General features: G+C 40.2%; 1 protein-coding gene across 1 annotated transcript; it reads left to right on the forward strand.

The window, feature by feature from the left end:
* The first annotated feature begins 3,094 nt into the window (after positions 1–3,094).
* IGIP (IgA inducing protein) lies at positions 3,095–7,452 on the forward strand. Its single transcript, XM_059919508.1, has one exon. The coding sequence runs from the start codon at positions 7,163–7,165 to the stop codon at positions 7,322–7,324; it is 162 nt and encodes a 53-aa protein (XP_059775491.1). The 5' UTR covers positions 3,095–7,162; the 3' UTR covers positions 7,325–7,452.
* The last annotated feature ends 6,201 nt before the right edge of the window (positions 7,453–13,653 follow it).

Genomic DNA, 13,653 nt, shown 5'->3' on the forward strand with positions numbered 1-13,653 from the left:
CACTGATGAATTAATAGACATATGTTGGGGAATGGGCCAAACTCCCTTTGAGCTAGAGTGGGTGGGCAGTTTCCAGTGCAGGTAGTTGTTGGTGACATTTGACCTACCTCCCTACCATAAACACTGGAATTTTCTTTTTCCCATCCTCCTTTTTCCTTGTTTTTGTCTCCTTTATCCTTCTCCTTGCCATAGGCCTACCAGTGGCACTCCAGTTTACCTCCTTAGGAAGGAAGTAAAGAAATTGCTGACTCCTGCCTTAGAAAAGAACATAGCTAACTGATCCCAGAAAGATTTCTGTATTATGAGGTAATTGGGCAGTTTTTTCTGACTGCTGTTTTCCCCATAGTCTTAAGTTGGCAGTTTGAAGAGCATCGAAATTGTTAAGAAATTTGTGAATTTAAGAAAGTAAGAAGTATGTGTATTTTGGGTAAGTTCCTGGAAGCTGAGACTTACTGGTTTGGAAATTGGAGAGCAGAAAGGGGAGAGCTGTTTAATGTGTTTATGAGTGGAGTGTGAGAGGTATACAAGGGAATGGTTTCAAGGTAAAGTGGGAGAAATTTTTACTGGAGGTAGGAAAAGACACTGAGATGGAGTCTTAAATGAGAGTTTGTTTGCTAAGGACAATGAAGTTGATATTCACTAAGGAAGTTTCAGTAAAATCAGAAAATGGGTCCCTTGTTGGTTATGGGAAAGCTATTGGTCTGTAACTAGATGTTACAGTGACGATGCAATATACAAATCTGTTTTCAGGTATAGGATGTTTGCTTTTCTGGACAAATTAAATAGCACAATTGTGGAATGGCAACTTTTCTGGTCAAGGCAAGTTGCTGCTGGAGACTTATTTTGAGGGGAAGAAATAAGAAAGTTCCAAACTTTTTCACCGTTACCATTTTTAAACTATCAGAAATATGTATCTTACATTCTCCTGGGCTCATGTTACAATGTAGTTTACCTTTGCTTTTCAAAATGTTCTTTAGATCAAATTATTTGATTTTATAGTCCACAAAGATCCATATTATGCCTTGCATTTATAGAACCTTGAGCCTTTGTTCCACATGAATTTCTAGAAGAGGACAATAAACCGGGTAAAAACACTGAATTGCAATTTTGGGTATCCTTTCTATTTCTTTTATATTTACAATCCTAGCAACCATTTAACATTGTAGACCTTATGAGATCCTCAATAATACTATATTTCTGAAATTAGAACAACATACACCCCTCCCACCCCTGTTTGTTCTCCCACTTTCTATGTTACTTTAAAATTGTAGAATTCTCAAGAGTTCGTTGGTGGCAAATGTTAATAATATAGTTTAGTACATCTTGGAAGTTCTTGCGTCCTTTGTAGGGTGAAGTGATTCTGTTTAGATTTCTGTTCCCAGTATCCCAGGAGCATTTTAAATTATTTAAGATAAAGAGTTGCTATCATACTTGTTTTTAAAGTTATATAATTCAAGTATATTTGGATTAACTCTGTTTTCTAGTTTAGTATGGACTTATTCTCAGTGATTTTGACAGATTACTTTCAAGTTTCATTATACCCAAATCTGTATACGTTAGTGATAAAACCTCTTTAAAGATAACTAAAAAAAAGAGGTTCTGATTTTGTATTTGGAATGTAGTGGGGTTTTTTTACAAATGTCAAATACATTAATAATAGAAGAATTATTTTTATTTTAACTTATTTTGTAGAGTTGGCACTTAGTATGGTTTTCACATAGTATTGTGTGTCAGATTTTAAATTATTGTAGTTACATACTATAACTTAAGTCAGTGTAGAGCCTTCTTAAATAACCCCTCCCTTAGGAATTGTTTAAAAAGAAGTGAATTCCCAAACCTGTGTCAAGAACCAGTGATTTAAATGACTGTGAGACAAGTCTTTGAAAGGCTTCCTTGAGTCTAGTCAATGGAGATAAATGATAGCCCATTTCCATGCTGCATACAGTTGTTAGGGTTTATAAAGTTGTCAATATGTAAAAGTGCAAAAGCAGGAAAGACTGTAAAGTTGCCTATAAAATTTCTAGTTTTCATTATTTGCACTATTTATCTTTGCACTTGATTTTTTGAAAGTTAAGACTAGTCACTTTCACTTTTGTTTCTAGTCTTTTCTAATTTCTTACAGAATTATGTTTTCAATATCCCTCCCAAAGCAAAACTTATATGCAATTAAATATTCTTTATAAGTCCAAGAAAATATTTCTTAGTGTTAGCTATGTAGAACAAAAATTTGTTTTGATAAAATTTTTAATACGGGCCTTTATTTGCCAATAAAATCCTTTGTAACTGTGAGTTTTATTAGACTATTTGAATAGACAAAGTGAAAGCTTAGGATAGAAAAAAAATAATATATGTATATATATATATATATGTATACATATATATATACACACACATGAAGTGGTGTCTTTAAGATCCAGTTTCCAGCCTGAAATGGCCTGATTTTGGAGTGTTGATTTGTTTTCACTGAAGTCAATGAGATTTGAGTCTAGCTGGGTATTGGCTTTAAAAGCTGGAAGTGAAGTGGGTGGCAAGTGGCAGCTCCCTCTTTCATGTAGTTTTCCATAATACTCATGGAGTTTCCTCATGGTCTATGTGATATAACTGGTATCGAAATAATTATATTAAATGAATATTCCTTTTTGGAATTCAAGGTTGACTCACTTTTTGAGGAGGGGAGGGTGACGGGGGTAAGAGACTTTATTTTAACTAGAGGCATTATTATAACCTCAAGATGTGCTCTAGAAAGAATAGGAGAACAAAAAGTGTACCTGTGAACATATTTTTTGTCTTAGCGAGATTGCGCGACACAGTTAGTGTTCGGAATTGCAAAAAAAAAAAAAAAAAATTGACGGTTTTGTCAATAGAACAGAAATGTGTTTTGGCTAAAATTATATTTTGTAAGTTATTTAATTACTTCATTTTATATTCCCTTTCCCATAGCCTTTTAGGCACTTCATACTTAAAACCAACAAGTGAGAGGCCTCTCTTCAGATCTGGTTTATTTTTGGAATGCCTGAGTGTGTTTCTGGATGGGGGGGTGGGGGCGGGTGGTGCGGCGGGGCTGGTGTTTTAATTCTTGACATGCTCGTCTCAGCATGTTTTGCTATTCATTCTGGATCTTAAGTTTGCAAATTCTGCTGAAAATTCAGTGATGTATTTGAAATGAGAAACTTCTCTGTGACATAGTGTGAATGTTTGTGGCTGGACTCTATTGTGGAAACTTGTGGCTTTGTTTTTAATTGAGGTAGAAAGTTAAACTTCCGTTGTTCAGATTTTAGGTTTATCTAGTGGAATTGTGCCCGGTAGTTATCTAAATATGGACCAATTTTGGGAAATGAAGGTTGACAAATGTGTATTTGACTCTAGATAATCCTTTATTCAAAATCATAAAGGCTTACATCATTAGAGTTGTCTTAGGTTTTATGTTGTCTTGGGTTAAATGTGGATGATGATCAGCATTATATCTATGAACTTCCTTTGGGAAAAGAGAAAAATTCAGTCTCCAAACCTTTTCTTGGAGACTAAATTTACCATATATGGATAATGAAAAAATTTTAGAAAGTGGCTTTGATTATTTTTAAATGGAATTTAATCAGCTTAATTATTTTTCCTAGTTTGAAGCACTTATTTCCCAAATGTGAATAAAGGGAAAAGATCAACAATTTGGCCCCCCCCCCTTTTTTGAGGGCATTTTTAGTTTTCTGCCCCCATTTCCCAATCCTGTTATAAAATGAATTACGGGTATCCCTCTAAGTCCCTCTAACCCCTTTTGGGGGTCACAGATACCTTTGATAATCTGACGAAAGTGATGGACCCTCTCCCCAGAAAGAAAATACAACATATACAGATAATTTTGCATACAACCTCAGGGGCATCACACATCTTCTGAAACCCAAGTTAAGGATCTCTAAGTAAACTCTGTAGAGAAAATTTTAATGCAATTAATTGATAAAATTAAGAACTAAGTACTGGCATAAAACATTTCAGATTGGAATTATCGTTAGATGATGGCCCCTACTAGCAAAATGTGACATTCCAACCAGCTTTGTTAGACATTATAACATCCAGATAGAAGGAAAAAAGAAGCAAAGTTCTGAGAGCTATTTTTAAGGAGTCAGGGCATCTCTAGACATGGGAGCCACTCCTGGTTCAAGGCAGGGGTCAGGGTGCCTGACAGCTTCTAGCAGGGTAGAGTTTGATAAACCACAATGCTCAGGATGCCAAGGGGTTAGCCATTATCTTAACCCCTTTCTCACCAAAAGATTTTAGTTTTGTGTATTGGGAAACAAGACGTCACTAGGGAAGAAAAAGATTTGCCTTACAACTTTGCTGGAACACATCAGTTTGGTGACGTATGGGACACCGGTATCATTTTTGAGAAGGTGCATAAAACCAAAGTAAATTATTCTCTATGTAGAACATTCTTTACTAGTAACATTTGTTTGGATGTATTAGCTTTGACAATTTTTACCAGTAAATATTGGTTTTATTTAAAACTGGTAATCCAGTTTATAAATAGGATAGTTGATATATCTGTCCTTTCCCCCATGTAAAGAATAGTTTAAAGGTTTATGCTTACTTTTTATTTTTCTCTCTTGATGCCATGGAGTGGGGTGGGGGCGGGGGAGATCTTTGAGTCAACAACCGACAAAATATCTTCTTCAAATTTGAAAATTGAGAAAGCAGCACCTTATTTAAGTCTAACTGTATACCATTTTAGTGCATGTATTAGTTTTAATAATGATTTTTTGGTGCATGCCTTTGGGCTTATTCAAAAGTGTACAATAGGAAAGTATACGTATTTCCTTTCTTAGAAAGGAGATGTTTTTCTACTTTGCAACATGTGATTACAAAAATCTTCCTCTGTGGGAAGATTAACCATGTATTGAACTACTGAAAAGTATATATTTTTAGATATACAGAAAGCATCTACATGGAGCAGCATTCAGACCTATATAGAAGTCATAGCATTCTATATAGGACCAAAAAGGAAATAACATTAAACACTTAAACAGACTTTGTTGGGTAGAAATACCTTTAGATCTTGCATTGACTTCCAAAAAGAAAATGCCACAGAAGTTTGCTGAAAACTTTTGTTGTTTGAATTTTCTCTGTCAGTGTATTTAGCCCAAATAGAACAGCTTTGGGTTAACACATACGTAAGAATCAAAAAAACAAAGCTAACTAAATAAATCAGTCTGGTTTGCTAATCCAGCTTGACTGAAATAAGTAAACTAATCACTTGCAACATAAAAAACTGTTCAACTCCTCTAAGGTTTTGACAAAATAACCTTGGCTGATGTGGGAAGACTCCCACTTTGATTTCTGACCTGACAGTGAAGATTCATGCTTGACATGATTTCATACCTGACAGTGTCTGTTTAAGGAGCTGTGGTACAGTCTGCTAATGCAATCCCAGATACCTGTTGATTACCTGTGAGATCTAGAGTCCAAAGTAGCCAGCAGCTGTATCCCTGAGTGCTCTGTGCCCATCAGATCTCTTAAAGTAAGCAGGGTTGGGACAGGTCACAGCTCTGATGAGTGACCTCAGGTGCTGTGGACAGCCCCGGATTTAAGACTTGTATCTGCTTTCTTGGGAGTCATCACTGAACTAATGTCCCACATGGTGTTACTTACTGTAGATGCTCTCTCTTGGAGGAGGCCCAGAGCACACATCCTAATTGCTTGTGGTACTCAGAGAGGGGGTGCTAACTCTGATGCCCTGGCCAAATTCCAGTTTAGGGATGTGGGTCTTCTTGCTATTCTAATTGGAAACATGCATCGCTTCCCATTTTCCCTGTTGATCTCAGTGCAAACTGCACTAGTATATTTCTTTGCCCCGACCCCAAGTCTCTAAGATGCTGGTGTGTATTATATGGGCCAAGTTCATGCCTTATCCTAATGCTGGAAAGTTGAGGAATGAGTGAGCTTGGTGTCACAGTGCCCTGTAGTTGGAGGGTAAACTCTTGTGGTGTTTTAGGGAGGAAGTTGGCCCTCTTCTTAGCATAAGTTGGGGAATGTGCACTAGCCGGAGGCTTCCAGCCATGAGGTGTGAACTGAAACCTATTTTCCCTCTTTTCTTATAGCATGTTGAGAACATCTGTTGGGTTTTTAGCAGTCAGGGAAGGCCGGAGTTCTGCAGCTTTAATCTGGGTAACTGAGGCTAGTTTGAGCAAGTCTTTGGTTAATTAACTAGGTTCTCAGATGCCACAGACTCCGTGAAAAGTCACCATTATTTTCAATGGTTGTGATAGAATTTCCCCCAGTAGCCATTATTTTAAGATTATATTGCAGAGTTGCTTTATTTGAGCTTTTCGTGTATACACAATCCCAAACTGGAAGAAATAATAATTAAAAAAAGGAATCCTGCTGTGAAAGGTATATATTACTCTAGATTTTTCTTACTGTAAATATTGTAAGATTGTAATACTGTCGATATTTTATTAACCAACAAATGTTAATCTATGTGAATTCAGACTTATTTTAAATGTGCTTCTTATTTACTGTGTGTGGTCCCTGTTGCTGACAGTATTAAGTTATATTCTGATGTAAGATTAACTTTATTAAAGAATGTAAACATTGTTTCCTTATGGGAAAACAAATAAAGTATAAAGAAGACAATTCTTTTCATTAAAATATACTGTGTATTTACACTTGCTAGACCCAGCACCACTTATAAATTTAGTACACTGTTCAAAATTTTAGTTAACACAGCTGACATGGTTGTGCTCTGTTTGAAAGTCTAAGAGTAGGTACTGTTGGAATATAAACAGTCTGTATTTGTCTGCTGTGAATCATAATCTTGAAATTTCTAATCGAGTTTGTAAAATTTTTATAGTAAAACATTTTAACAACAATTTAAAAATTTATCTTCTCTAAAAGAATGGTCAAAACAATATCCTTTCAGAAATAGAATTGTTCTTTAATATCTTTCCAAAATGACTTTGGTTAAATGGACCAGGTGTATGTTAGTTAAAATTTAGGACAAAGTTGTAATATTCTTTGAGTTTACAAGTTAATCCTTATTGGAGATGTGCCAATTATACAGTAGAATATCATTAATTTGCACTGTTTGGGGACCCCATTAAGAATGCTGAATTTTTCCGACTAAGAAGTAAGCAAATGCAATTTAAAAAGTAAATTTGAGCATTCTGTATTAAATATGTGCAGTTATTATCACATGAAGAAGCTCAGTGTGTCGGGCTGTAATATAACCATACTTGCTGTCATGTTCTCCCATCTCAGTGCTGGGAACTCACCATGTGGAAACCAAGCAAATGTGTTGTGCATCAGCCGGCTTGAGTTTGTTCAATATCAAAGCTGAAACTAGCGAGGTCTGCTGTACTGCTTATTGAAGTATTGTGATTCTTTTAGGCATTGATTCTTACAAAATATATACTGTAACAGTATACTTTGTACAGATTTAAATTTTATTTGAAAAAATGAAATAAAGTAGGCAAAAAAATAAAGATGTTTATTTTTCATGTGACTATATAAACAGATCAGTCTTTTGTTTCAGTGCCTTTGGTGGGGGTGGTTATGGTTGCTCTTGGAATTTTTTGGGGGGCGGGGGGGCATAGAAACCATTTTAAGGATTCAGCAGCAGGTATACTTGCCTAATCATTAATTTGCTGTAAGGATTAAGTGGTCTGTCTCACACTGGAAAACTGTTTTCTATTTTATTTTAAAACAAATTTATTTAATTTTAGAGATTTTATGTGAATGGCTTCCCTATCTTGCTTCTTGAGTCAGTTTTTAAAATTCTCTGGTGGTGTGACGGTTAACCGAGCCATCACAATTGAAGAGAAAGAGAAACTTTTCCCATAGATCATGTCCCTTTTCCATAGAAGGCTTTTTGTTTTCTGTCGTTTTAAATTTGAAGTTGGTTTGGGTTACAAAAGAGTCATGACAAAAGATGAAGAGAATCCTCTGCAGAAAATAGCAGTTGTGCTTGAAAATAAGATCCTTTCAAAACTGCTTTTCTAATGAGTGGAGTGGTAGACAGTGAATGAAGTTACCAATAAAAATGTGGCACAGGAGTGATCCTTCAGAATAGTTTTAATGGGACCTTCTCAGAGAAGATTAGATTATCTGACCAAAAAGAACCATCCCAGTTTTGGCCTCTGACTCAAAAAGCAGCAGTGGCTTCAGGTGTATGATATTTTCCTCAACCTTTAGAAATGGACTTGGAAGTTTTATTTGTTTTTTCTCCTCATTTTATCTTTTCTGATGCTTTCACTTACTTTTAGGCTGGATATGAGAAGGCTTGGAACAAGCAGTTGCAGGAACAAGGTTCCTGCAAAAGTCACACTATAGAAAATTTTTTCATTGTTATTTAAATGTGTACGGTAGTAGTTATACTCTAAAAACTGATGCATGGCCATAGAAATATCTCAAGTTCACAGTAGCACAGTTTCAGGCTTCCCTGGGTAAATTCCAAGAAAGTTTTGTTGTCATTGTTGTTGTTTTGGTTTTTTCCTGCTAAAATGGCCCTCCTTTGTAGAGAACAGCAGACTAGCTGTTGGACTACAGCTAGCCACAGCTAGCTAGCTTTGGACCAGCTTCCACATCTGACAATCACCAACTCCAGTAAAAATAATACAGACATTTTGCTGCATGAAAACTTAAAGCTGAGGGTTTTGGGTAGGTAGGGCAGGTACTAAGAAACTCTAATTTTCCCTAAGTTGGGCAGTGCCTCTGATTCGGGTGGCACACAGAGAACAGGTGTGTACTTCCTGAAGATTCCCCTCTTTCCTCCAGGTGGAATCAGACAAACTCCTGGGTCCCTGTCCCGGAGGAGGGCTCTCTAGTACAGGACATTGTGGTAGAAACTCTAGCCACGATTTATAGTAAGTATAAGCGAGTGAAAAGCCAGAAGCCAGGCCCCTTCCTAACTGTCCTGTGGCCTTAATCTTTAAAAGATTCTAAATGGGACTATGATTAAATATGCCCTGTGGTTATTTTGGAGGGCTGGAGGTGAGTTCTATTGCAGGGCTACAGGGGGAACATCCCAGACTTGGGATGGGTCTGAACTATATAGGGCTAGGCTTACAGGCCCATGGGAGCCTCTCAAGAAAGGGGCCCAGCATGGTCAACAGAACTATTAGTCATTTTTATTCAGCACTTTCTTTTCTAAAGTGATATAATTGGCAATTGCTTCCCACCCCCCACCTCCAATGGATGTTAACTTTTATTTAACCATGTGGTATGTCATTTACTTGGGCTCTTTTGCATGGTTTTTAGAACTCTCTTTGTTCCTAGTGCCAGTAACAATTTCTAAGCGGATCGGACTTTTTGACTTGGGGTACTGGGTTGTGGAAGAGGTTCTGCTCATTCAGGATCAGAGGAAAGAGATCCCTTTTTCCGTGTTTGGCTGCCCGGTAACCTCAGGGCCAGCACAGTCACTACTGCTTTCACTTCAGCACCATCCCCCACGCTTCTGGAACTTAAGGAGGAGGAGCCACTTTTTTTCTCTGAAAATGGGGATTCTACCTTAATTTTGCTAATCTCTGGAGTGTTTCCAATAACGTCGTTCCAGTTTTCCTACCAACATTGATTTTCATTCATTTTGATCAAATCAGGCCATTTGGCACTTAGGCTGGCAGTGAGAAAATGTCACAAACAGACTCACTGAATGTTGCAATGTTTAAAAAAGCAGGATATCCCCACCTCACAGCCAGCAGGGTTGTCCAGTTAACCCCACCATCCTAGGAATCCTGACTCTCCTTGCATGCTCAGCTCACAACTCAGACCTTCCCTGGGGAGCAGGAGTTTCTTTGTCAGCCTCCTAGGGAGATTGGCAGCCGCTCTGACCTAGCTCGGCCTTCTCTTTCTGTCTCTGGCAGTGACACTAAGGGTGGGTCTGTACTGCCACCATCCTAAATTTTTCCAAGCGCCCCCACTTTTTTTTTTTTAAAGCTAATATTGAGTGCTTAAAATATGCAAGCTAAGTGTTTTATCTAGGTTATTTCATTAAATCTTACTACAACCCTATGAAATAGGCACTATTATTATCCCCATTTTACAGAAGAGGAAACTAAGACAAAAAGAGATTAAGTAGTATGCCCAGGGTCACACAGTCAGAATTCAAGTCACGAGTCCTGGCAAGCTGAGACCCTTGGTCTCAGACACTCTAGTGCCACCTCCTCCCGTAACTTGCAGGGTCTTCCTGACTTTGACAGTGCCTTACCTCAGGATGTATTTAGCTGGATGGCAAAGCCAGTGTTCCCTGCGGCAAAGGAAGATTTCTCTGTATAGCTCAAAAGCCACATTTCCTGTTCTGAAGGTTGATTCATGAATGAATCCACATTTTCATTTCCCCTGCCCCTTTCATGGGGGAATGACTTACTCGGAGCAGGTCTGAGGAAAGCTGGCAAATGGCCCTTCCAGGCCTCTCTCCACTGCTCTTGCTTAAAGTAAGTACAGCGCTGAGTACTATTCCTGCCTCTTCCCATCCTCACCACAATGACCTGATCAAAACGCTCTGTGAATGAGCTCTTCAATTCTGTCTAGTGGAGCTGTCGATTTCTTTCTTGTTCCCAGATTATACCCCCCAGAAGACACCCTATCTTCCTTATGGCTGACCTCCTATCTGGGTTCATTTGGCTCCAGATATAGGCTCAAAAAGGAACAAGAGGCAGTCTCCAGGAGAGGATCTGGGTCTGCCCAGATTCCCCAAACCTCACTATTTGCCAGTAATTGGCCAAGTAATTGGATCAGTCAGGGCCAGCCCTGTAGTTTCCAGCTCAAAGTTTTGCTTGGGCTTTTACGTTTCTGAAGGCACTTTTCCTGCATCCTCTAAAATGCTACTTCTCAGATGCTTCCTGACCTCTAAGGGAAGGTCCAGAGTGTCACTCTCCAGGGGCTTCTTCCAAAAATAAAATATGAAATTCCTTGGGACTTAGGGGTGGTTTAGAGGGCTGTGGTATCTATTAGAACTCTTGTCTGAAAAGGGAAGATCATAATCCCTCATGTTTCTTGTATCCTCTAAAGCAGTGATTCTCAAGGTGTGGCCCCTGGACCAAGAGCATTAGCATCCCCTTGGAAATTGTTAGAAATAGAAATTCTTTTTTTTTTTTTTCGAGTTTTTTGGCTGCGCCACACGGCATGTGGGATCCTAGTTCCCCAATCAAGGATTGAACCCATGACCCTTGCATTGGAAGCGCAGAGTCTTAACCACTGGACCACCAGGGAAGTCCCCAGAAATAGAAATTCTTGGTCCATACTCCAGACGGAACTGAATCAGAACCTGCAGGAACCCAGCAATCCCTGTTGTAACAAGCTCTCCAGGTGACTCTGAGGCACAGTAAAGTGTGAGAACCACTGCTCTCTAAAGCAAAGCTTCTTTATCTCTTTTGGAGTTTTAGGTTTGAGAATCTGATGAAAGCTTGGGACCCTCTCGCCTGCTTCACAGACCTCCTCAAGTCCGTGTTAAGAATCCCTGCTCTGGAACTTAGGGCTTGTCCATGCCTCTCTGGCTTCCACCCTCTCCACACCACCTTGAGAAGGGGTGGCCACGTGCTCCCTGTTTGTTCTTTCATTCATGTCCTGTTGGTTGTCGCTGAGAGTGGGCGGCCCCCGTGCCAGAGAACACAGGGGAAACGGCTTCCTGCTCCATTTGTGCTGCAACTGTAGCCTGTGGCCTCTAAACAAAAACCAAATGCTTGGGCATGGGGCGCCAGGCCAGAGCCTGGGCAAACAGAAAAGCGATTCCTTCTCCTGGAGCTGGGAGCTGTGTGTCAGAGCAGAACTGCTAAAAACTGCGGAACTTCCTGTGGCAGTCCTGGCTGGGGCATACTGACTGCAGCTAGAGCTTTGTCAGTGGCAGGTCCTTGTTATGCCTGTTGCCCCTGTTTAATTGTTTGTGGCACCCCTGTTCAGTTACACAGGTATCCTGGTTTGGGTAACAGATTATATGGTCCCCCATTTACTCACCTAATGGCCTCCTCACAGGTCTCCTTATGGCCAGTCTTGCCTCCTGCAATCCATTCTCCACACAGCGGCTTGCCCATAAATATGGTTAAAAGACCCTTATGATCTGGCCCCATCTAACTCCTCAGTTTTCTCTCCTTCCTTTCACCTCCTTGTTCATCTCTCTTAAGCCATACTGGTCATCTTCCCGTGTCTTGAATGCATGGAGCCCATTGCCACCTAAGTGTCTTTGGCTTTGCTCTTCCTTCTGCCTGGAATGTGCTTCCCTACAGCTCCTCACACAGTGGCCCTTTTTCATAAACAGGCCTCAGCTTTCATGTTCTCCTTTCAAGGAGACCCCCTTCCAATCACTCTCCCTCACAGCACTGTTTCCTTTTTCTTCCTAGTGCTTATCACTGTCCAAAGTTGTCTTTTCTTTTTCTGTTGATGGGCTAACACTGTGAGGGCAGGACTGAGGCATCGCCAGTGCCTAGACAAGTCTGGCACACAGCAGATACTCAGTAAACATCTCTTAGCTAGGTGGTTGGACTTCATCCACTCCCAGAGTGCCTCTGGGGGCTGACTTCCTCATCCATGTTGAATGCAAGTACTGTCATCCTGTTTTATCTCACCTCTTGCCCACAGGTGGCATAGGACAGGGACCCTGAATACAAGAGGATTCTTCTCTGCCCGCTGCCAACTCTCCTTAGCTTCCTGCACCTCCCACCTCTGTTCGGGCCTTAGCGTCTCCTCTCCTTAGGTATTTCATCTCCAGATGAGGTTCTGGGGAAAGGGCAATGACCCTGGCCTCAACAGATAGCTTAATGCCCACTCTCCCCACAGCTGCCCCCCAAAGCACTGTGGGCTGGGGCTCCAGCCATTCAGCATGCACTTAGGGGGCCCCTTGGCCACTGAGCATTTGATGGGCAGCATTCTTCTGGGCTTCTTGATGAGCTGGGAACTCACTCTCCCTGGAATCCACTAGTTGAGGGAAGGGAGGAGACTAGCTATCCAAGGGGTTATGTGCCCTGTTTCCAAATGCCACAGGGTAGGAGGTGTCCAGAGAAGTATGGCTTCCATAGCGCACCAACATCACTGGTGACGTTTCACCAAATCCTGGCTCTTCTACTCTCTGTTACTTGACCCTCCCCCGAGTCTTTAAAATGAGAGTGGTGACAACTAAACCCCCTCCCTCCAATAACATTCCAGGGCAGCAGTGAAAAAGAACCTCCCTCCTTCATTCTAAACCTGAGGAGGAAATGAGGCTCCTGAGCTCAGCTGAGTTTAAAATAAATTTAGGCTCCAAGATAAATTTAGGGCTATGGAATATGGACTCAAATAGCAAAGTCATACAGAGATAGGAGATAGAGTTTGAGAGTTTCCAACCAACTCGCCATAAAGTGAGTCCCTGATGAGAACCAGGCTGCTGCATGGTGGGCAGAGGATAAGGAAGGGGAAGCAAGGACCTGGAGACCGGACCATCACTCTGGAGGCTTTCCAAGGCCTTTGTCCGAGTTCTGGCCTTTGGGGAAGGAGCATGGAGGTGGAGGTTAAAAATATTAGGTTTGAAATCAGATCGATGCAGATCCAGACTCTGTCCCTCACTAGCTTTGTGGCCTTCAGCAACTCTACCTAACCTCCCCTGGTCTCAATTTCCTCATGTATAAATGGGATAACAGTGCCGACTTCATTTGATTGTTGGGAAAATTAAATGAAATAATTCCTGTGAAGAACTTACAGCAC

This window comes from Balaenoptera ricei, chromosome 3, assembly GCF_028023285.1.
Source record: "Balaenoptera ricei isolate mBalRic1 chromosome 3, mBalRic1.hap2, whole genome shotgun sequence".
Taxonomy (NCBI): Eukaryota; Metazoa; Chordata; class Mammalia; order Artiodactyla; family Balaenopteridae; genus Balaenoptera; species Balaenoptera ricei.